Source organism: Lacerta agilis, chromosome 7 (genome assembly GCF_009819535.1).
Source record: "Lacerta agilis isolate rLacAgi1 chromosome 7, rLacAgi1.pri, whole genome shotgun sequence".
NCBI lineage: Eukaryota > Metazoa > Chordata > Lepidosauria > Squamata > Lacertidae > Lacerta > Lacerta agilis.
In genome coordinates, this window is record NC_046318.1 from 2,436,768 (window position 1) to 2,461,680 (window position 24,913).

General features: G+C 42.4%; 2 protein-coding genes across 2 annotated transcripts in view; both read right to left on the reverse strand.

The window, feature by feature from the left end:
• Positions 1-439: 439 nt before the first annotated feature.
• Positions 440-9,496, reverse strand: NAA20 (N-alpha-acetyltransferase 20, NatB catalytic subunit). Its single transcript, XM_033154128.1, has 6 exons — positions 9,387-9,496; positions 8,588-8,612; positions 6,840-6,930; positions 4,944-5,079; positions 1,980-2,125; positions 440-921 (listed from the first exon to the last, which is right to left on the reverse strand). Exons 1-6 carry the CDS (start codon positions 9,437-9,439, stop codon positions 836-838), a joined length of 537 nt encoding a protein of 178 aa, XP_033010019.1. The 5' UTR covers positions 9,440-9,496; the 3' UTR covers positions 440-835.
• Positions 9,497-13,342: 3,846 nt separating this feature from the next.
• Positions 13,343-24,913, reverse strand: part of RIN2 (Ras and Rab interactor 2) — a 47,520-nt gene continuing 35,949 nt past the window's right edge. The window contains exons 8-11 of the mRNA XM_033154130.1: positions 24,534-24,839; positions 22,369-22,500; positions 18,529-18,692; positions 13,343-15,628 (exon numbers count right to left, since the gene is read on the reverse strand). Coding sequence (XP_033010021.1) covers positions 15,308-15,628; positions 18,529-18,692; positions 22,369-22,500; positions 24,534-24,839 — 923 coding nt within the window. The 3' untranslated portion in view covers positions 13,343-15,307. The remainder of the gene's footprint in view (positions 15,629-18,528; positions 18,693-22,368; positions 22,501-24,533; positions 24,840-24,913) is intronic.

Below are 24,913 nucleotides of genomic sequence, written 5' to 3' on the forward strand. Positions count from 1 at the left end.
GTCTGAATAACTCAAAACAGCATTCATACTATCAAAACTTTTCACGATGCTTTTTAATTCATTAAAGGGAAAGGGCAAACTGCCCATCAATAACAGATTAAATTAAATACAGGTAACTTTCGGCTTACATAAGGGTTTGGTTCGGGGCGGGGTGTGTGTGTGTCCACGTATAAATGGATAAAGATAGGAATCCCTGGAATTGAACCCCCCCTCCCCCCCTCAGCAAGGTGGAAGGCTGCTTCCCAGAGCCATCGTACTGCCTTCCCACAGTAAGCCTGCAATTGCAGCTGTGCATTGGGGGGGGGGGAGGAATAAATAAATTTAGAGTTGAGTTTACTTTGTTCTCCACTTATTTTCTCCCACCCCATAAAAAACTGGTTGCATAAGTGAAATATGTGACTTGCCTGTATTTGCCAAAATGAATCAAGTACAAGAGGAATTCATTTGAAATCTGTTGATTTTATTTCTTTCAATATATACTTTAAGGCTCCAATGCTCAAAGCATGAATGAGTGACACCAATGAGCTCCAGGCTCCTAAAATTTTTATCTACTAGATTTTTAGAAATAGTTCTGTACAGCCAAGGAATTAATTATTTTTGTATAAAACATTAAACCCTAAGCGACCAATAGTGCAGCTGCAAAACTGTGTTGGGTTTTGGGGCATCAGCCCAGTAGCCTAAAAATGAAGCTTTTCCTTCGAGTCTGCACACACTTTCCTTGTTGCTCTCAGGTTTCCAAGTACATTCATAATTAAACACCATTTTCCATAGATGGTCCAAAATGCTTTCAAAGATGTTATTTTCAACATGTTGGCTAAATATCCACAGCTTAAGCTTATTCTATGTCTTCTGGTCTGACAGGATGGGGTAATGGTATAATTGATTTCTTCTCTGTATCTCTGGAGAGAGCTTTCCTCATATCTGTGGAAAATGATTAACAACATATTTACAACATTGTCAGGGACATGCCACCTGCCCCGCTGAGGGGAACAGAGGGTCCGTTAGCATACAGAGAGCCCCGACACCAATTGAGCAGCAGCACCTCTTCCAGAGGGGAAAGCTGGGGAGGAGGGAAGGAACCAGCCTGGCGGGGAGGGGGCTTAGGGATGCCACTGAGAGCCCCAGGGCCTCTTTTAGCCAGGAACCACAAACAGGGAGCCTGGGGGAGAGGGCTTGGGGATGCTGCAAAGAGCCCCAGCACCTCAGCCAGCCAGGAGTGGTAAACAGGGAATCTGGCAGGGAGACGGCTTGGGGATGTTGCAGAGACCCTGCGCTCACCTCGCCCGGCTGGTCAGGAGGGAGGCACGCCATTTCCGGCACCCCACTTGTGCAGAGGGGTGAAACGCAAGGAGGGTAGGAGGAGACTTGGGGTGCCGAAGTTATTATGCTGGGGGAGAAGCCGGAAGGGGCCACTAGCGGATTCTGCCAGCGGCTGAGACAGACATGCTTTTTGTAGCTCTGCACTGTAAATAGTTTGCACAATAAAACTGCAAAAGGCTGTTTAGGCTCCTGCTCCGTTACTTGTGAAGCACCTTCATGCGAACCTTACAGCAATACAGCCATCTATTTCAGTGAGAGAAGGCTGAGTACTTCTCTTTGGTCAGTTGTGCCCTTACACTGGCTTATCATTCTACTCGAGATCAAGAGTGGGGAACCTCCAGCTCTCAGGTCTCTCTGTCTAAGCTCCAACTCCTCTGCCTAGGACACAGCCCCTCAAGAGCTGTGGCTCACAGCTTCTTCAAGTGATTTTGCCTGGCTGGAATGAGTCCTTGAAGGGCGGAGAGCAGGCTTCCGCATGCCTGGAATATACCCTGCCACACACAGCTCACAGTCACATCTCCTGTTCCACCCACTTTGGGCAAAAAGCTTTGCTCATCCCAATCAATATGTCAATGAGTTTCACATTTTCATTTTAACTGCATGAGAATTTATTACATCACAAGGACTGTCCAAAGTGTCTCTTTCCGCACAACACTTACCATAAGCATCTTCGTCAGGCTCCCCGTTGCTGGCAGAGTAGTATTCCAGCACTGTTCTGTACACGCTGTAGCCTAGTTGTTTGTACATGTTCACTGCTACCTGATTTGACACTCTTACAAAGAGATCCACAAAAAATCCGCCCTTTCTTCATTAAGAAAAGAAAATGACACAGTAAGATGAAATAACTAACAGAAAACTGCATAGTTTGTAAGAGGCTACACAGGAGTTTACTAGACTGGTGACTGGGGGCAGCCGCCGAGACCATATAACACCGGTCCTGAAAGACCTACATTGGCTCCCGGTACATTTCCAACCACAATTCAAAGTGTTGGTGCTGACCTTTAAAGCCCTAAATGGCCTTGGCCCAGTATACCTGAAGGAGTGTCTCCACCCCCATTGCTCTGCCCTGAGACTGAGGTCCAGCGCCAAGGGCCTTCTGGCGGTTCCCTCACTGCGAGAAGCAAAGCTACAGGGAACCAGGCAGAGGGCCTTCTTGGTAGTGGCGTCTGCCCTGTGGAACGCCCTCCCATCAGATGTCAGAGAAATAAACAACTACCTGACATTTAGAAGACATCTGAAGGCAGCCTTGTTTAGGGAAGTTTTTAACGTGTGACATTTAAATGTATTTTTAATCTTTGTTGGAATCCGCCCAGAGTGGCTGGGGAAACCCAGCCAGATGGGCGGGGTACAAATAAATAATAATAATAATAATAATAATAATAATAATAATAATAATTAACATAAGAACTAAGCAGTGAATAATGGAAAGAAAGATTTCTGCACTAAACAGGCAAACTGACAAATAGGCCATGCCTCATGACAAACCACATTTACATTTAGTTTGTCTGAACTGGCAAACCAGAATAAGGGGTACTTCTGATTTGGAATGATGTTTGTCTTGATAATCAGTTAAGGCTGCTGCTCCATCCTCCAGAGGCCACTGAGCCTTCGGGTTAGAATACTTTGGAGCAGACAGCAAATGAAACCAACAAGCAGCTCCCACTTTGCCTATTTGTCTGGATGTTAAAACGATGGTTTGGAATTGGCACGATCCAAAGTTTGATTCCATGACTTCTTTTGGCTGTAACAAACTATGGTTTGCCTTTAAATAAATGAGCTTAGGAAAACAGCATCCTTGTACTTATTTCATTCCTCTATCCTGATTTATCAGTTTAGAGTTATGTCTGAATTTGCTTTATGAGGCTAGCTTCTTTCAATATACCATAATTAAGATGAGCCAAGGAGTTCTGGATTCAGGAGTAATGTGAAATTCTACTTATTTGATAATGGATACTCTGGAGGAAGAAACAGGAGTCAAATCTCAACCAGGCTCATTTCTGTAATAACAAACCATAGCTTATAATTGCTTCCAAATGCAGCCAGTTTTGTACCACGATGGGACACTACTAAATTGCAATTAAAATACTGAAATAAAATGAAGTCTTGAAAACCTAGGAATATATCAAACTAAATCTTTGTACATGTTGGACAAATTCTGTGAACATCCCCATCCTCTCCTTTCATAGTCCCACCCTCTGCAAATCTGATCCAGAGGATTTGGGGGAACCCAGAGCAGATTTGGAGGACTTACTGGTAGATGAGAGAAGCAGGAAATTCAGTTTGATGCAACACGTAGCTTAAAGTAGGGGAAACAGTGCTCATATAGTTACAGCTAGGTAGCCGTGTTGGTCTGCCATAGTCAAAACAAAATAAAAAATTCCTTCCAGTAGCTCATACCAAGAACAAACTTAGTTGGTCTCTAAGGTGCTACTGGAAGGATTTTTTTATTTTTTATTTAGTGCCGAAATAGTGGCTGCTATATAACAGATGAATTTGAAGCGCAAACACTGGCATCGGAAGCCTTGCACCAAGGCTTTCCTCCCGCTGTGCTCCCCCAAGTTGGTTCAGGGAGGGACAGGAAAGCCCTCCTAGAACAGCACGTGGGGAGAGCGGAGGGGAGACTGTTCCTCTAGCAAGCTTCTACACTTGTGCAGATGTAACATTTGTAATTGTGTAATGCTGAATGTGGCTCCTCTCCCATTTATCCATTTGATTTTAAAAAAAGCTTTTTCTGTGATGCCAAAAAGATTCTGCCCCCCCTCCAAGGCACCTCCTTCCCAATCATTTTGTAAAAATTGGCCACAACCACTTTTACACAAAAGGGTTTACCCACGACCACAACTCTATTCACTGGCACATGTTTCTTGCTAACAGAAGTACCGGGAAATTATCATGCAGCCAATTATGTGGGAAGAAATCCCAGTGTTCAGCAGGGCTTATCCCAAGTAAGTGTACATAGGATTGCAGCCTCCACCACTTAGGCAGACAATGTGGTTCCCTCCAGATGTTGCTGGATGCCCAACTCCCTTCAGTCTCAGCCAGCATGACTGATGGTAAGGGCTGAAGGGAGTTGGGAATCGAATTTCTGGATAGCACAAGGCTATCCTAACTCAGATAAAAGCGTTATTAGCCTTTTGTTTGACACTGAAGAAGAAGAAGAGTTTGGATTTGGTATCCTGCTTTATCACTCCCCTTCAGGAGTCTCAAAGCAGCTAATATTCTCCTTCTCCTTCCTCCCCCACAACAAACACTCTGTGAGGTGAGTGGGGCTGAGAGACTTCAGAGAAGTGTGACTAGCCCAAGGTCACCCAGCAGCTGCATGCGGAGGAGCGGGGAAGCGAACCCGGTTCACCAGATTACAGGACTACCACTCTTAACCACTAGTCAGCTGAGCAGCACCCCAACACTCCTAAAACAAAATTTCCTTATGAAGCACTCCTGACTTCATAAAGCTCTCAATGAGTTGTTTTCTTAGAGTCCCCAAGATAATTTTCCATATAATTATGATAAGGCCTTCAGCTGTTCTCACCGATAATTCTACAGATCAATACATTGCTAAGAGAGGAAAAGATATGTTTATCATGCGGTAATTAAGGCTCTTACACTTAGTAGGCATCCCTCACCTTTCTGATATTTCTTCAAGCAGTTCCATCAACTTAGCAGCCAAACCTAGCCGCCGAAATTCAGGTGCAACTGAGAGTGCAGTAACATGGCCATGCCACTCTTCTCTGGCTACTGAACCTTCAGCTTTCCCCATGACTACAAGGAAAAGTAGGATAAAATGGGTTAGTTTGTTTGGACTAGAACAAGACCATGGCCATCCCACAAAAACATAGCTATTGGATTTATGGTGTTTGACATAAAACCAGAAAAAATGCTTCGCTACAGATGCAGGCAATTAAAAAGGATTCAGACTAGAAGTTGAACATCAGGACTATACAGATTCCAGAATGTCTCACACATACCAAATTAAGCAGTGAACAAAAAGTTCAGAAAGTCCCCAATTTCAAAAAAGAGTTTCTAACTTATGCCTCTGAAAACCAGCTTTAAAGTGAATGAGCTTTAAAACTCTAAGCAGAGTTTCTAGTGGGTAGAGAGCAGTCTTTCAGGTCAGTACCCTAGCAGACTCTTCTTGCCACCTTCCTATCACTATGAGGAAATACTAAATATGTATGTAACTCTTTGACTATACACAACATCCAAGTGAAGTCTGTGACTTCGGAGTCCAGGGAGAAAGATACTTCTCTAAACAGGGCTGCCTTCAGATGTCTTTTAAAAGTCAGTTGTTTATTACATGACATCTGATGGGAGGGCTGAAAAACAATTAAAGAAATTCCTAATTGATTACTATGAGTTTTGTTTGAATAAAATCAATATATCGATTAAATTGGGATATATTTGCATATGGTAAAAACTATTACTAAAGCAAGAAGCACATTTTGTGTTTTGAATATACATATATGGATGTGCTGTAGCCGAATGTACATCCGATGAAGCATTCATTTTGGATGTGAGAGAGAAGGGAAAATACCTTAAGACAGGAGCTGCCAACCTTTTTGGACCAGGGGGCACATTTCAAATTTTGAGGAAGTATTAGTCACAAAATGGCTGCTATGGGAGGCATGACATACCACAGTTAGAGAACCATCACTGCTGCTTCCAACAAACACACACACACACAGACAACTTCAGGCTTACCAAGGGAAGTCAATACACCCTGCTGGTGAAGATCACAAAATATTGGCTTTTGCCCCATACACACAATGATGCTGTTGCTAGCTAATAACGGAGAGCATCCCCTTGGACCAGGGAAAATATCCAAGGTGGCCCCACCACACTCTCACACACACATTCATGTACACACTCACTGACCAGATACACATGCATTGCTCACACACTCATATACACACTTCACACATACATCTCTCTCTCTCTCTGCCCAAGTCCATTACTTCCTCTGACCACACATAAACAGATTTATACACACACCTCTCTCCCTCACAGATCACATATGCATACAATCTTCTTCTCTCTCACACACACACACGCACATCTTTTCGTCCTCTCCCAAGTGCGCAGCACCATTTCTCTCACATATGGGCTTTTGCAAGTTTTTGGGGGAGAAGATGCAAGGTGGGAGAGGTGTCAGTAAGGGTGGTACGCACACACACAAAAAGAATGTGTGCACCTTTTACCTCATACTGGAGATTATAAAAACTAGAAACTTACTTTTAAAAATATGAAGACTGAATCTGGGGGCTATGGTTCATCCTTACAGGCATCTGGATGCCTGCAGGTGATGGGCTGGCAACCCCTACCTTAAGATGTTACTTTCCATGTGGTTTTTACATGCTCATACTAAAACCAATATTAACAAAAGGTTCTGTTCAATTTATCAAGGACAGCTTCATGGTTGATAAAAAGCCGTTAATGAGTAAATGTTGCAGTTCTACTGCCAAATAATTAAATGGTTAGTCAAAGATTGGTCACACAGAAACAAGAAAAGTTAACCTACTTACTGTAGCCCATCAGTTCTCCACCAGGAGCTTCTGCAACAATAAAATACTCAGGCCAGTGAGCCAAGTACTGCAAGTAAAATGGAATTCCATACTATGGAGTATTGCATGTTAAGAAAATATCACCTCAATAATCAAAGGGGGGGCGACAATCTGTAGCACTCCATCTATTACTGAACTCCAACTCCCATCCATCCCAGTTAGCATGGCCAAAGGTAAAGGAATATGGAAGCTGTAGTTCTGTAACATCTGGGGGACCCTAAGTTGTTCACCCCCGAAGTAACTGTTTTCCAAACAGTTCTGCTTTTGCACAGTAAGATACTAAAATAATTGTTAAGACTACTGTCTGTTTCTGAGTAAAAAATATATAATAACAATAAAATTTCTGACAATAGATCACAGGTAAACATAGGATGTAAAATCAGAATCAGTAGAATCTTTATTTGCATCAGCCACTGGCCATAGCAATAAAATAAAATGCTTAAAATGATTACAAAAATTAATATGATAAAAAATCCAAAACATTTGTATTGATTATTTAATATTTCTAAGAGCTACCTGCAAAATTTCATATTGGGATCTCAATGAGATCACATTAAAAAAGTGTACATACATGTCTGCCTTATTGGGTTCTATGAGATGCTTTTTAAATAAAAGCACACATTCTACTCATATAAAAACACCAGGCAGGCCCCACAAATTACCCAGAGATGCATTTTAAATAAAAGGACACATTCTACTCATGTAAAAACAAGCTGACTCCCAGACCATCCGTGGGACAGATTGAGGAGGTGATTAGGCCGTATCTGGCCCACAGGGCTTAGGTTGCATACCCTGGGCTAATTATACTGATCTTCCTTGCAGGCTATTGGATGGGTTACTAAGATACCGGTACATATTGTTTGACCACTTGAAATGTACCAGTTCTAAATAAGTATTGATTACTATGACACTTTTTAAATCATTGAGACTTAAGACACTCTATAGAAAAAAGGAAATACAGAACCTCTTACATGAAGTGATTTTAGCTTGGATGTAATATTGGAGGAGAACATTGGGCTATGAATCAGAAAGTGTCTCGTTCAATTTTGCCATAAGCTCACAAAGGCTACACATTTGTATTATAGGGATAACATCACAGACATTTACAATATTATTGTATGGATTACAAATAAACATTGTATAAACAATTTGAACAGTTAAAGTGATACATTCAAAATATTACTTCTGAGGGTAGGAAGCTGATAGTATTAACTCTCAGGAGAAACTGAAAAGTATTCCTTTTTAATCAGGCATTTGATGGTCAAGAGATACTTGATCCAGATATTATTTGCTGTGGGGTTATGACTTTTAAGTTTTAAATAAGTTTTGTTTATTAAAAAAAATGATTGTTTTATTATTTTGGTGTTTGCTGCCCTGGGCTCCTTAGGGAGGGTGAGATGGAAATTTTATAATTAAATAATAAATACAACACACAGCTGTTTGGCATCCATATTAACTTCCATATTATTGCAAGCTTATCAAGGCTGCCCCATATATTGCATTTTTATGGACTGCCCATAGAAGAATAAATAATGAATGCAATAACAAACATTTCAGTCATGTAGGTACACTTGCAAGACGCCAGGAATAGCTGCAGCTCCCTGATAAAAATATTCAGGGACAAACATATGTTTTCTGTAGTATAATGTATGAAGAGGCTCACAGGTACTGCCATTAGCATTCAGAGGTCTTGAGGCTTAAAAGGATACAGTTTCCGTGAGGGGATCCAAGTTGCTGTAGGAAACAAGAACTGATTAAAAACCCAAAGTATTACTAGGGAGAAACTTTGAGCCAGTTACAACTGGGTATGGGGCAAACCTTTCAATCTCTTCTATCCCATACACCAATTTTGGAACCTCAAGTAGCCTGTTGAACGATTATTAATTTTGTGATCTACCCTGGGTACACAACTCAGTGGGTCAGGGAATAAAGTATAACCAAAGAAGAGCAGGAGCCAAGTTCTAGCATCCCTTTAATTCCAAGAGTTCCTGAAATATTCAATAGAGGAGAGCTATCTCCTTGTGCCAACTAAATTGCCAAATTTTAAAATAACCACTTTAGCTGTGCCTTTAACAATAGCTTGGGTTACATAAATCAGCAGGTGATAATCCTTAGCTTTATCTGCAACAAGCTTCATCTGATTTCTGCTCATCCATTTGATGTTTAAAGGTACAAGTAACTGATAAGAGTGGCTGCTAGGCACTTGGCAATCCTAGGCAAAATTCAATTTCCCCTTTCCTCGAATGGCAACCCTGGGCACACAAATGTAAAGAGATGGAAGGGCGGCACGTGCTCTCAACCAGCCTTTCTCAACCTTGGGCCCCCAGATGTTTGCTGGACTACAATTCCGATCATCCATAGCTAGCAGGACCAGGGGTGGTGGAGTCCACAGCATCTGGGGACCCAAGGGTGAGGAGGAAGGCTCCACCTCCGAAGCAACTTCCCAAGCGGAGCAGGCAGAGGCAAGCGAAGCCCCGCTGGTCCCCCCCCCCAGGCCTCCTCGCTCACATATTGTTGAATCGGAAGAGGTCGTTACAGGTGAAAGCCCGCAGCGAAGTCATCTTCTCCCCCGGCGAGGCGGGGTGGGGAAACCGTGCAGCAGCGGAAACCCCGGAACTACTTCTCGCCTGCGCCGGTCGACGACTTCACCACTTCCGTTCCATCAGTTGCCAGGGCGACCATTCGAGAAAGAAGCGAAGGTCCAAACGGAGTCGCGGAAGCCACGCCCTCTTGCGTCAGAATTGCCCACAGAGATTTAAAAAAAAAAAGTGAAGAGCGAGCAAGTGTAGAACTCGTAATACCGGTACAACATAGTGACGCCTGCCCGCCCTCCCCGTTTCCTTTATTCACATATATACTGTGCCCTATGACAGCAATTAATGTTTTTTAATGTTTGTTTCTTTCCTATGTTTTTAGATGTTCTTTTCTCAGTAAGCCGCCAAGAGTCTCTGCCAGGGGGGAAAGGGGGACAGCATTTTGGATTTTTGCTGCCCTGCATAAATTAAAACATATTTGTTGCCCTCCTCCTGTTATGATGAGCAACATTAAAATATATCCCCACAGCTGGTTGGGTTTAGTATCTCGCCAAGACTTTTGCGCAGGAATCTTTTCTTTTCTTTTCTAAAACGGAAGTATGTCAGCCCTCCTATAGAATCACAAGGATGAAGAGTCTCATGTTTTACCGACTGAGCCATGTCTGTATGCTTACTTGTAAGAAATCCCACCGTTATCAGTGGAAATAATTCCAAAGTGTGTGGTTTTCTTGGCTACAGGTACCCATCACGGCACCGATTAGCTTCTCTAAAAGCATAACCCTAACCAATAAGGCATTCCTCTTTACCCTGGCCTTTGACAGTGGAGATGTTTATTTTCAGGACCCACCCTGGTTTTAGTGACTGTATTTTTAATTCTCGTTTTTTAACTGTATCTTAAATTGTTGCAACTTGCCCTGAGACTTTAGCATGAAGGGCAGGCAATAAATTTAAATAATACTAATACCAAAAACACCACCACCAGGCCCAACAGTTTGGCCACGCTTGCTGCAGGGGCCTGACATTCGCACACTCCTGCGGTGTGAGCAGCCCCGGTGCAAAAATGTGTGGGTGCCAAGCCCCTTCATGGGGAATGTTGTGGGAACGTGGAGCACCCAGGGCCCTGGCACCCAGTGCCTATGAACAATACCATTATGTCTCACCAATTCAAAGGAATTGCAAGGATTATAAGCTTATGGTTAAATAAATATCACACCTACACTTAAAAAGTACTCAATACAGGTATCCTGACAGATGAGAGCAGTAACAGCACTGCCTCTAGAAAGGCACCAGAAATCTGCTGGCGGAAGTCTAGCAGGTGAGCCCTATTCACTGTTACCATAGGGGTCAAGGTTGGATAACATCATATAACGCCTCCTAACTCAGCAAATTGGAAAGGTATTTCGAAATGTTTTCAGAATAGAGCTGCAACATATAATTATGAATTTAAATTAGTCCATTAGTGAACTGTTTGGTTCAAAGACAAAATGTAATTCAAGTTTACAAACCTGCTTATTAAAAGGCTGAGGTACTGCTTAATGACCCAACTTTAATGTAGGAAGATCAGTGGGTGGGAATCTCGACATTAAGATTCAATATGAGAGTCAGAATCCATTTTCAGTCATGGAAAGATGCATTGTGCAGCCTCCAGACACTAGTAGTTCCTAAACTTGGTTGATTTATGCAGGAGATTTTTGAGCACATTTGTAATAAATTGGATTTTACTGTTGCTGGATTATTCTTATTTTTATTATTCTAAGCCTGCATTCCTATACACTTAACAGCAAATTAATCTCATATCACACATCTCATAGTTAAGGAACCATTCCCTGCTTTAGTATTACTTTCTGTTAATATATTCAGGTGACTTGTTTTTAAAGCTGATAAATCTTCTCTGTCACTCCTTTCTACCAGTGTTGTTGTTGTTCAGTCGTTCAGTCGTGTCCGACTCTTCGTGACCCCATGGACCAGAGCACGCCAGGCACGCCTATCCTCCACTGCCTCTCGCAGTTTGGCCAAACTCATGTTAGTAGCTTTGAGAACACTGTCCAACCAAAAGTTATCAAGTGTCTTAATATTTCACAACACATTTTTCTTCTGCAAGGATGGAACTTGCTTTAACCATCATGTAGACAGTACCTTTGTCACCTGTTTCAAGCCACTGAAAGAAATAGGTTTTCACCTAAGGGAAGAGTGGAAATTAATGATTACATTTTTAAAAAATGTGCACCATTAAACAAAGATGCCCATTATCTTGAGCTTTTTGACTGCTTCAGCTCTTTCTCTGCCCATTGCAGTCCACTGATTTTCAGTTTAATTCAGCTATTTCCCCTTTTTCTCCACTGCATCAGTGTTGTCCATTAAGAAGAGAAAAGATGGGAGATGATTTGGAGGCAATGATCTTTCAAGCACAGCAACCACCAGCAGGGTATGCCTAATCTTCTGATTTATTTATTTTTAAGTAAAATGACATGAATAATAATTAGGTGTTGGTTCTGAAATGTGGTGAAAATTTCAGTTTTGTTTAGTACAGAAGAAGCAAATTGTGAGGGTGTATAGGGCTTGCTGATCAGAAGGTCGGCAGTTCGAATCCCCAGGATGGGGTGAGCTCCTATTGCTCGGTCCCAGCTCCTGCCCACCAAGCAGTCCAAAAGCATGTCAAAAAGTGCAAGTAGATAAATAGGTACCGCTCTGGCGGGAAGGTAAACGGCTCTGGTTCACCAGAAGTGGCTTTGTCATGCGGGCCATATGACCCGGAAGCTGTACGCTGGCTCCCTCGGCCTGTAAAGTGAGATGAGCGCCGCAACCCCAGAGTCGGAAACGACTGGAACTAATGGTCAGGGGTCCCTTTACCTTTATAGGAGCATAGCAAAGCACATGTGATTGTTATAAATAGATACTGATTCAAGGTCAAAATGTTTCTGGAAGGGAAAACAGAGTGCAAAGCACCCACCTTAAAAGAATCCTGAGTGTGTGTTTTCTTCCATCCAACTCCTCAGTTACAGTTCACCATTTCAGAAACATGGACTTTTCCACATATAGTATCCACTTGTGAGTCTCCTGCACTTTTCTCAGTCTTCCCATGGTGCCAATTTCAGGAAAATCAAGCATTTATTCCAGTGATGTACGGTGATTTTTTCACAGGGGTACAGTTAGGGCCAGAGGCGCCAGCTTGCAAGGGCGATTGGGAAAGGGCACAACATTGTGATGTCCTAATGTCGCGTGTTTGAGCATTGCACCTCCCTCCTTAAGTCAGGCAGAAGCTTCCCAGGGTTTGGGAAGGAGGCACCAGGCCCCTGATAGAATGCTGGTGCTCTCCTGCCTCCTACACAAAGATTTGTGGGCTTTGGGAAGATGGTGGAAGGGCTTTTGGACCTGTCGGAGCATAGCGCCTCCCTAAGCTGAGCAGAAGCTTCCCAGGCTTTAGGAAATTTAGGGGACTAGCCTAGTCCCCCCTAGTCCACTGACCGCACACCACTGATATATGCATAAAATGGAAGAAGATCAAATGACACAAGTGATTTTCAGTCTGGCAGAGCTGTCACTGTGTCCTTAGGATGTTCCAGATATCCTCCAGAGATCAGAGTGCTTTTGGCCAGTGTGAGCTCTGCTGATCCCTACAGTGACCATTGTTGGCACAAGTTTACTAGTGGCAATTAGTGCAGGGGGAACAAGAGCCAGAGCTCAAAACTAGCTATTAAACATTCAAAATCTTAGAATCAAGATGGATCTTATATTTCCTGATTCACTTTGAGACTACAATTAGTCTTGATTCCCTAATGGGTACATATATATAAAACCAGCTCTAAGACTCCAATGTACAGCAAACCACATGAGCTAGACTAAAGAATAGTTTCAGGAGACTAGAAAATGGCTATGTCTTACAAGTGCAAGAAACGGATGAGTACTTAAATACAGACTATTCACATACTGTATACTCAAACATGTTCATTATAGTAAAGTATTACAATGTATTATGTGCAAAACTACTGTTTTATCATTTACAAAATGAAATACAACATAGACACATGTCAAGGTGGCAGGTATGTGGCAAATTAACATGCATATACATATTTACATACAAAATGCACTTGCAGAGCCAGACACCAATATTCTTTTGGTAACTCCAGAGCATTAAGGTACAGCAATTAATAACTCAGCACTGGAGTGCATTCACATGGTTTGGAAGCCATCCTAGATGGTCAAGATTATTGGCTTTTGATAAGATCAGTAAGGGACTTATGATCCAAGATTTTCAACCACATCTTATACAATGACTTGGATTGGTTGGTGCCCAGTGTAGGTCTTAATATTTCTGTTACAATATTAAACTATTACAACATTGTCCAGATTTATTTTTGTATCTACTGGATAATTTAATTGTTCAGTCATGATGTACAGGGTACAGCAAAATCCACCCCATGAAATATCTCTCATCTGCTGCTTCCTCTGGGGTCGCACAGAATATTTGGAGAGAGCGATTACCTTTTAGGTAGACTTTATTCAAAATTACAACCCAGTTTAGCTCTCTGATCTGGAAAGAAACTTACAATTTGTATGCCTATGGAAAACATTTACATTTTCAGCCACAGTAAAATGCATGTGACGTTGCTTGTTTCAGTCTGCATAAATCTGTTTAACCTGTGAATTCAGTTCCTTGCTGTTTCTAATATAACAGATGTCAAATCAATATTTGTATATGTACAATATTTCAAACTTTGGAACCCCCCCCCCCACAACTTCCTTCACTTACGTTCTGCAAGAAGCCTGAACCAGCAGACTAGAGGTAACCTCACAATCTCTCTCTCCCCCCCCCCCATTTTGAGTGACTGTCACATCTACCTTCAACAATGTCCAGTCACTCTTCCACGAAGAGGAGTGACGGAGCTCTCAGCTATCTTTCTTTGGCTAACTTTGTGTACAACAATGGAGTAACTAAACTGTGTTATTTGAAACACATGCCCTAAAACATCTCATTTCTAAAGCAGCCACACTATGTTTTCTCACTTTCCTGGTCTCTATATTCACTTCTTTCAAATACTTCTGTCCAATTTATCTGTCCATTCAAGATTGCAGTATATAAATAATAACTCAGTAAGTGATACATCAGGTTTGTAAAAGGCTTTGGGTAGCCAATGTCAAAAATACAAATTACTTACAGAATTTTATCAACCTTAGAATGAGTTTGATAGATTTAAAAACACTTAAATCAGGGAAGAAAAGGCAATAAACAATCTAAATCTCACAGGAGTGTTCAATGTAATACTCTAAAACCAGCAAGAGATTTATTTTGAATATTAAATGTTAAAAATCACATGCAGAATTATAGAACATTTTATAGTTTTAAAAAATATTTTAAGGACCAACCATGACAGTTTACCTGCAACTGTTATAAAAATTCTGTGATACATATAAAAAACAAGCTGCCTTCAGTAAAATAATAATAATTAAATAACTATTTTAGAGAAGGCTGCTACCATCCATATAAGAGAGTTTACTGATGCCCTGCACCGGACAGTTTTGCATATATATGTACACTGGTGAAATGGATAGCCCACCAGCTAGCTTATAGATAGTCTGGCCATCAGTGAAGTTAATGCAAACTAGGGCTTGAACTAAAGATGAGAGTAAAATGCAATACAGACTGCAGTATATTTGAGAAGATCAGTGATCCATGAAGTTCAGCCCCCCTCTCCATACGCTGTAGCACTTCTGTTCTACACCTGTACAATGGCCCTGTATACAGTACATATTACATTTAGTCAGTGACAGGGATTGTTGTTCATGTTCTTATCAGACATTTGGTTTAGAGCCCTGCAGACAGTGTCTAATGAACTCAAGTCAGCAAGCAAAGGGTGCTTTCAGCAACTTAAAACCCAACCATAAAACACATGAGCTTTATGATGTGTGGTCGCTGTTGTCGTTTTGAAAAATGGCACCATAATTGTCACTGTTGATGCGCTTATAAACAAAATGGAAGACCTGGGGCTGTGGCCGGCTGTGCAGTTCAGCTTTGATTTTTTGAGGATAGGTATCTTCTGTCAGCTGTTGCCAGGTGTCGTCAATGAAAAGAAAAAGGCTATACTCATCAGGAATGTCCACTTTAAACTTCTCAGCACAAAGCCGACACACATCTTCTGTGGTAATATAGGGTCTCACGAGCAAGGTTTTCCCTGTACAGCCACTGTTTACTTCCTGGAATGCAACTCGCAAATAGTTCTGTGAAGTGGGAAAATACATGAGAAGAATAAATATTCAAATTCAAGACCTAATAATAAAAAAACCACACGATATCACCTGGTTTGCTGGGCTAATCAATGTGAAATATTGTTCCTCTTGTTATTAATCTGAGCTCCTCTCTGTTCCAGGAAACCTTAAGGGTGGTATACAACTAAAATTTACTCAGAGCAGATTCACAGAAATTAATGAACCTGACATTAGAGCCATTAATTGCAACAGGTCTACTCGAAGCAAAATGTTCTCAAGCACCCTCAATTCACATACAGTATAAGATATTGAGGCCTCATAGGCCTAACCAGTGCTCTGTTCAAATGGAGTGCATATTCTGTAACAAGGGTGTCATGGCAGACAAACTGATGCAGTGAATGTTCCCTGAAGGCAGAAACTGAAAACCCGTGCTGTAAGTAAGTAGTGTCAGGGTCCATTCACATGGCCTTGACTGAAATTTTATTCAACCTGCCCATGTGAGTAAAGGACTTACTTAATAGCCCCGACACTTCCTCAGCTTATTAATTATTAGCATGCCATGAGGGCTATACTTTTGAGCTCACTTTATTGTGTCCTGACAGCAAGCTAAGTGAACTGCAAAGCTATCAACTGTGGCCAGACTGAGTTCACTCAGCTGATACCTGGGCATATGCCAGAGGGTGGCAAAGTGTCACTGAGCCTTCTCTGGGGAATGGTGGTCATACTAAGAAACTCCTATTGTTGAAGAGGCTAACACAATATGCAGCAGAGCTCAGGAAAGAAAGTGGACCAAGCCCTATTCACACAAATCAGACTTCATCAGCCAGCGATGGAGATGAAAAGCATATTTTGCAGTTCTACAGAGCACATGTGTCTGGCTTTTGCTTTTTAATATTGAAGCAAGGAACTGGTTTCAGGAAGCTCATTTGGGAACATGATTCATGTCTCTTTTCCTGAGTCCAATTTGATAATAATTCAAGCTTCATTAATTCTAGGCAAGGTCTATGGGAGCTTTTGGTGAACATGTGAGTTGTTATTAGTTATTCCCACCTTTTTTGCATTTTCATTTAGTGGGAATGCTGGTCTTTTTTTTATTTATTTTGCTCACTGCAGAAGCAGTATATTTCCTCCTTCATAAATTCATTTCTATGCCACTTTTTGGCTCAAGAAAGGCCTCCAATCAACTCCAAATAAAACAATGCAAGAGCTAATAAAACCAATTTAAGTGTAACAAAACCCAGAGCAGAATAAAACAAGTAAAGCACAGTCAACAGTGAAGGCAGAGGTGGGGAATAATTGCTTTTCATTGTTAGCATTTCTTTCTTCCAGTAAAATAATTAGGGATTTTTTTTAAAAAAAAGAGAGACAAAAAGCATACGCACACATGCTGGCCATAAGCAGAAACAGACATCATCTAGAATCTAAGGGAAGACATGAAAGGGGGAGATTTGAGGAAGGAAAAAAGGAGGGAGGGGAGAGAGAAGGGGAGAAAATAGAAATGAGGAAGGAAGGAAGGGAAGAAAGAAGAGCAAAGTGTGCATGTTGGAACACAGCTTGTTCTGACATGAAATGAAATGAGTCATTGGAGGGAGTTGGTCAAATATAGGGCAAAATGTACGTTCAGGATACACCAACAAATACTTTTGTTTCTAAGGGGAAGAAACATCCTCCACATTTATTCTCTAACATGTTTGCAAGCATGCAAAATCTTGGAGGTTTTATGCTAACCATAAAATTCAAACAGTGAAACATGCTTTAGCTTTCCCCAAAGTATCAGTGCTAAATTATCATGATACACAGTGCTTTTTTATTCTATTTCAGGGGGTACTCAATGGTATGCAGTACCGGCACCTAGGACTCAGCTACATTCGTAAAGATAAAGCACTTTATATGCGTTATAACACTGTGACACCAGATGGCACATTGGATCCCCATCTTTCACCAACCGAATTTCCTTGTATGAAGTTTACAGTGTGTTTAACTGAATCGCTTCTTTTATGTGTCTAGATCCAGCCTTACTTTAATAACTTCATGGTGAGTACCGGCACCTTTTTTTTTTTTTTAAGCACCAATGATACAGAAACTGAAGTTAAGCTTGATTTGCAATTCCATTATCACTACCAAGTTAACAAGCCTACACCAAAATTGCAAGTTAGATATGAAAAGTAATTTTCTCAGACCATGCAAGATCAAAGTACACAACAATTTGTACTTCCATCTTGTTTAGGTGCTCTGACCAAACAGGAATCCTGTAAGGAGATCTTAAGGAAGAAGCAGCTGCCCATAATCACTCCAGGATCTCCCCAAGAAGAATATGAAACTCTGCAGTCACTTCACATTCAATTACTTCCAGGCATTGCAACATGGAGACGAATCCCTTCCCCAAAACCTTAGGTTACACTGAGAGACAGAGAGCCATGCCCAAATTAGATGAAATGGTGACAGACACCTGTTTCTCTTTATATATCTGCCCCTTTCACATATAAACAAAGACTGAGGACAGGGTCGGTCTTTTAACAGTAAAAAGATCATGCAGGTGAGGGGCAATGTACATCTTACTGCCCACAGTTGTCTATTTCTTCCTTGGCTCAATTCCAACACTGAAGCTTAAAAAAGGAGAACAAAAGATGGAGGGGAACAAAGGCATCAGGGTTTGTATGGCAGGGCAGGACACCAGTCTTCCATGCGTATTTTATTCTAACTTCACCCCATCCCTGGCTTTACCAGTGAATGGAGCGGGTACAAGAATGGCAGCCCTGTCAGAGCTAGGTTTGCCCTGAGCTTCACGAATGAGGGGCAACTAGAACTAACATCACCAAGGACAATCTACATCTACCATGCTGTCTGTTATATCACACTTATACTCTGCCCACAGTAGAAAAGTCATCATATGGAAAAGTCATCAACTGCACCTGAAAATCATCCACAGATGGAATCGTTCTATTTGTTGTCCTACGCTTATGCCATTGTCGGAGGGTATTCCGGGCTTCCGAGCACAGCAGCCGAGCTGCTTGTTCTTCTTGAAAATTCTTTATCAAAGAAAGTGCTCCATATGCACTTGTCAAGTAGTAGCCACCTGTGAAGAAATCAGGAGAAGAGTGTTCCAGAGATAATTACCAACAGCTTGATTACTTATATATATACCGGTAATCAGTCGGGGGGAAAAAAATCCTTCCAGTAGCACCTTAGAGACCAACTAAGTTTGTTATTGGTATGAGCTTACGTGTGCATGCACACTTCTTCAGATACACGTTTCCGTGCGCTGCTCTGGTTCGCCAGAAGCGGCTTTGTCATGCTGGCCACATGACCTGGAAGCTGTACGCCAGCTCCCTCGGCAAGTAATGTGAGATGAGCGCTGCAACCCCAGAGTCGGACACGACTGGACCTAATGGTCAGGGGTCCCTTTACCTTTACCCTATCTCTTCTCAGTCTCCTCTTAAAGAGTGGTATCCAAATTTAATAAATACTGTACTACTGCTGCTACTACAAATTGGGGGTCTGCCATCCTTCTGAGGTGTGCCTTTGAAACCACAGCCATGCCAGTGGGTTTCAAACTTTGTTCCAAAGAAACAGAGTCTGGATCCAACCCTCTGAGTTGTTTTGTTCTCCTGGTTTCTTGACACCACCCACTGTGGCAAGTATAGCACAAACATCAGGAAGATTACTTAAAGCAGACTCTGGTGTTTGTTGCAGTTCTCATTCCTGCTGTACTCAAATGCTCTTCCACATTAGATGGAATTCTGTTCATGCCCCCGCCCACCATTGGATTTCTGGAAAAGACAAATGCAATTTGTTGCAAATAGTAACACAGAGAAATCCGATGCAGTTTGGAGGCCAAGGAAGTATCAACATCCAGCTGCTTGGCCAGAAGCTTGGCCCCACTTGTTTTTGTTTTGCTGTTGGAAACAGAAGTTCCTTGCCAGATCCTACAGCTTCAGCTGCCCAGGAGGGGAGGGGCCTCTGGAATCCTCCTTCACTACTCCAGGCTTATAACGAGCCAAACAACTGCATAGGCAGGAAAAGTTTCAGAGCCACAAGCAGGAGACATATTCTAGGTCATATTTTAAGAGCTAAATCATTGTTGGTTGGGTTTTTGTTTTTTGCAAATTTAACCTAATAACAAGCCCCTTGTTCTCAAGCAACCTAAACAAAAGCCAAGAGGAATTTCTAGTAATAAAACTGATTCACATATTCTTATCCCATTTTTTCTGCATGGCAGAAAGAGTATATTTTTGGTTCCCTGAGTATGAATTGGAGAGCTGCTGCTACCTCTGTGTAGCTTCTACACTCCATGCCTTTTTACAAAAATGACTAACCTGTGTGTTAAAAAATAATTATGAAGTGTTCCTCAAAGGGTTTCGAGTACAGGCAAAGACCATTTTATATTTTTTCAATGCATACGCGACTGTGACGCACACATTGCCGCAACCCAGAAGTGGCAAGAAAAGGGGGTGGACCGGGGGGAGGGGGCCTTACACGCACTCCGCTGACACATGAGCGGGCCAGGAATGCAACCCCCGCACAAATAACAAATAAAGTGATTTCACTATGAAACAATCCTCAATTAAAATCCTGCCTGTGTTATCAACTCTCTCACATCCTCAGTGCTTTCCCCTTTTGGTAAGATGAATATCTGCTTGCTATACAGGGCTATGGCGCTGTGCTCTGTCCCAGCTCCTGCCAACCTAGCAGTTTGGAAGCATGCCAGTGCAAGTAGATAAATAGGTATCACTGCGGCAGGAAGGTAAATGGTATTTCCATGTGCTCTGGTTTCCGTCATGGTGTCCCGCTGCACCAGAAGCAGAAGCAGTTTATTCATGCTGGCCACATGACCCAGAAAGCTGCCTGTGGATAAACGCCAGCTCCCTCAGCCTGAAGCAAGATGAGTGCCACACCCCATAGTCACCTTTGACTGGACTTAACCATCCAGGGGTCCTATCTGCTTGCTATACAGGGCTTTGGTAAGGATTGCTGAGAGAACACATGTGGTGTGCTTAGAACACTCTAAAGCAGTGTTTCCCAAATAATTGTATATCCCTTTTGAAAGTTTGGACATATCAGAGTACCTCTTCTTGGGAGAAGATAAATTGGGGATTTATTTTAATAATACTATTTTGTCCAGACTACAGCAAATTTGAAACCCTTTCACATACCCCATGGATACATGTACCACATTTTGGGAAACATAGCTCTGAGGGTTCTATTTGAGCAATGACAATGACGATAGCAAATGTTTCTGCCAGCATTCTTTGGTTCCACCCCTAACTCTCAGCTGTCTATTATAACACTCCTGGATAATGTATTGGCAGCAATTCTGAACTTAATGGCAGAGAGTGGTTGAATACAGCAGCCCGGAAAAAGAGTGGCACAATGTAAGGGTGAGCAGCACATAAAAATGTTTATAGATTAATGTAGTGGGCCAAACTGTCCTACACTTAAAATCATAGAACTATAGAGTTGGAAGAGACCACAAGGGTCATCTAGTCCAACCCCATTTTACCCAACACGGGGCTCAAACCCATGACCTACATTGGCTCCCAGTACGTTTCTGAGCAAAATTCAAAATGTTGGTGCTGACCTTTAAAGCACGAAACGGCCTTGGCCCAGTATACCTGAAGGAGCGTCTCCACCCCCATCATTCAGCCCAGATACCGAGGTCCAGCTCCGAGAGCATTCTGGCGGTTCCCTCACTGCGAGAAGTGAGGTTACAGGGAACCAGGCAGAGGGCCTTCTCGGTGGTGGCGCCCGTCCTGTGGAATACCCTCCCATCAGATGTCAAGGAAATAAACAACTATCTGTCTTTTAGAAGATATCTGAAGGCAGCCCTGTTTAGGGAAGTTTTTAAAGTTTGATGTTTTATCATGTTTTTAATATTTTGTTGGGAGCCGCCCAGAATGGCTGGGGAAACCCAGCTGGATGGACGGGGTATAAATCAAATTATTATGATTATTATTATTATTATTATTACCATTAAGAGTCTCATGCTCTACCAACTGAACAAGGAAATGTTTTTCTTTTTCAATGAACTGTCATGCAGGAGGCAGGTTGACCATGATAATGTTTCTAAATACCAATATGAATCTGAAAGAAGACTTGTGGCAATCTCCTGGCCTCTGAAGGCAGCCTGCTCTGAAATACAAGTTATTCCTAAGGTTTAGGAAAGCTAATTTAAAAGCTTCCAGTTACAGGTGGGTAGCCGTGTTGGTCTGCCATAGTCGAAACAAAATAGGAAATTCTTTCCAGTAGCACCTTAGAGCAAAGTTTTCCATACTGGAGAAAGAGAGAATTGAAGAGAGAAATTGTCACATATCATTTCAGACCCTGCCACAAGATGTATGGCCTGATCTATCATTCCAAACTGAACTAAGGCTGCAACCCTAACCTCACTGACCTGGGAGCATGTCCCATTGAATTCAACAGGACTTCTGTGAAGACATGGTTAAGAGTTTACTGTAAATCACCACCGCCCAAGTTGCTAGGCCAAATGACAGTTTCCTCCTTCCAGAACCACAAAGAAAAGCATATTATTATTTTTAATTAAAAATACCCTCTCCCTATGCAGGCAGGAACACGGGGCTTTTTATCTTCATTGGTTGGGGTTATCTTTTTGTTTTGTTTGTAGGCATTACTTGATAAGCCATGGCAACAAGTTAGAGGCTCTCGGGATTCTTTTAAAGGCTGTCTATTCAGACAGGCTACAAATAAACAAATTCCTGGCAAACGAGTCACCTCAGAGCTTCAAGGACATTTACCTTCTCCGTGTAGCAAGGATGGGTCCAGCAGCTCCATCATGTACTCAATTTCAGCATCTAACTCCAGCATGTCACACTGAGCCACAACGTAGGTCAGCACTGGCAAAAAGTCATCAGCTCCATACATCCGCCCTTGACGAAGGGTGAGGAAGAGTGGGGAGAGAAAATATAGGCATTAATCACAACCCTCTGCCAGGTCTGTCTGCCTCTTTCCACGTTTAAAGGCCGTCTTCTGCACTGCTGTTTCCATTCAGCTCAATCATTTTAATTCATGACAAGCGAATTTTGCTCAAACATATATGCTATTATCACAGGATCCGTTGGTAAGTGGCGTTTCCGTGTGCTCTGGCTTCCATCACAGTGTTCTGGTGCCCCAGAAAGCAGTCTGTGGACAAACGCCAACTCCCTCAGCCTGAAAAGCGAGATGAGTGCCACAGCCCATAGTTGCCTTTGACTGGACTTAACCGTCCAGGGATCCTTTACCTTTAACCATTGGTGAAAAATTAAAGAGAAAGTGATTGCAAACCCAAAGAACTTCTAGGACAGATACTTTATATGCCATCATTAGACTGGATAAGCAGATTAAAGGATGGCAATTGGCTACAGCAAAGTTAAATACTTGTAGTGCTGAGGTACTGTAAAGGTAAAGGGACCCCTGACCATTAGGTCCAGTCGTGTCCGACTCTGGGGCTGCGGTGCTCATCTCGCGTTACTGGCCGAAGGAGCCGGAGTACAGCTTCCGGGTCATGTGGCCAGCATGACTAAGCCGCTTCTGGCGAACCACAGCAGCGCACGGAAACGCCGTTTACCTTCCCGCCAGAGTGGTACCTATTTATCTACTTGCACTTTGACGTGCTTTCAAACTGCTAGGTGGGCAGGAGCAGGGACCAAGCAAAAGGAGCTCACCCCGCCGCGGGGATTCGAACCCGCCAACCTTCTGATCAGCAAGCCCTAGGCTCTGTGGTTTAACCCACAGCGCCACCCGTGTACTGTACTGTAGTACAAATCAGTTAAAGCTTGGGATTTGTGCTAAGCAACTGCCTTCTGGATTAAGCAATGTCCATGTTAGCTCAGCCATGAGATGTTCTTGGGGGCTCTTGACCAGCTTCATGGTTTACTGAAAACTTATGTGAGAAGCTAGCTTGCTCCATGTGAGTACAATTCTATGCTACCTACCCCTGGGTGGCTGGGACTGTGCTCATACTTGCAGCAACACTTCTGTTCCACCTAAAAGGATTAGCCATACCTCATAAACCTTGCAGAACCCTAGAATGGGAAAAGCCTGCACTAGTCTTTGGGCATAGATTTTTTCAAGGCTCACACCATTTTCAAATTATTCAAACTAAGCTTCTAAAACAAGTGCGATGTGACACCATGTTTTTCATTGTTCGTCACAATGCAAAAATGCAGTCTGAAGGTCGGGTCATTGCAAATCAATGGGTGGAATTCAATGTCACGCTCTTCTAGCCCCTCTATCTGGACCATCACTCCAGCTTGCCAGATCCCACCCACCTCACGTGCTGTTCTCCTGAAACCCTCCAGGCCAGTTTCAGGAAGCGTGCAGAGGGTGCAGGAATTCTAGCAAGCGATATTTGCATGTGTGTGCACGCACCATTCATAACTGACAGTACCACACATGTATTTGCCCATTTAAATTGTGCCCTTTTTGTATCAGACTTTAAGAAAAAGGCATTAACTGGCACCAATGTCACAGGCCATTTCTCACACTACAGCAATGCATACATAGTGTTCGGATACATGATTTAAATGCACAACCAATGCCAAATTGTTTTGCTGCTTTCACAAATTACTGTATTCAGAAATGTCCACCTATGGCTAGCTAGATTCCCTGTTGTTTTTTCCAACGTGCTCCAATATCTGGGCCCCTCAGTCCCCTTTTTATTTTAATCTCTTCTTAGCAGACACTGCCTTCATTCCAGATATCTGTTACACCAACTAGTCACTGCAACATGCTAGAAGTAGTGCAGGTATGAAAACAAATAGAACCAGACTGCAGACTATCAGATTACAAATGACAAAACCTGTGAGATAAAGGAAAAGGGAGATTTGAAACTGTTGGGAGATGAAACATTTGCTCACTTTCCCCTCTTCCTCCAGATGTTCCTGAACAGCAAAGAAATCTTTGGTCAAGAGGCAGCATTTACCTGAATTGTTTTCCATCACAGTGTAAATTAGTTTGCAGACTCTTAGCAGCAGCATGACTTTCTTTTCAGGAGAATACATCTTCTGCATGGTCATGAACTTGACTTTAATCTTTTCAACATCTACAAAGTCTGGTGTTGGGACAAACACCCCAAGCTCCTGAGGATTCCGCTGTCGGACAAGTTGAAGGTTCTCTTTCAGCTGTTTCCAAGAGCCGTCAGCTGTATGGAACTCTCTTAACATCACCTCAACGTGACCCTTGAGGGGCTTCAGGATGCACTTGTGCATGGCCTTCTCCAACACCACATCTGCAAAGAGACAGGCAAACTTGGTTCATTAGCTGGCCAAGAACATGATTTTTGCTCTCTTGAGGGAGACAAAG

Bases quoted from the DNA above. Each gene is read 5' to 3' on its own strand.
- NAA20 (XM_033154128.1), bottom strand. From the start codon at position 9,439: ATGACTTCGCTGCGGGCTTTCACCTGTAACGACCTCTTCCGATTCAAC. The intron at 6,931-8,587 runs GTATCCTTTTAA...AATACTCCATAG, and splicing joins TGGATCCCCTCACGGAAACT to TATGGAATTCCATTTTACTT. The intron at 5,080-6,839 runs GTAAGTAGGTTA...TTTTCCTTGTAG, and splicing joins TGGAGAACTGATGGGCTACA to TCATGGGGAAAGCTGAAGGT.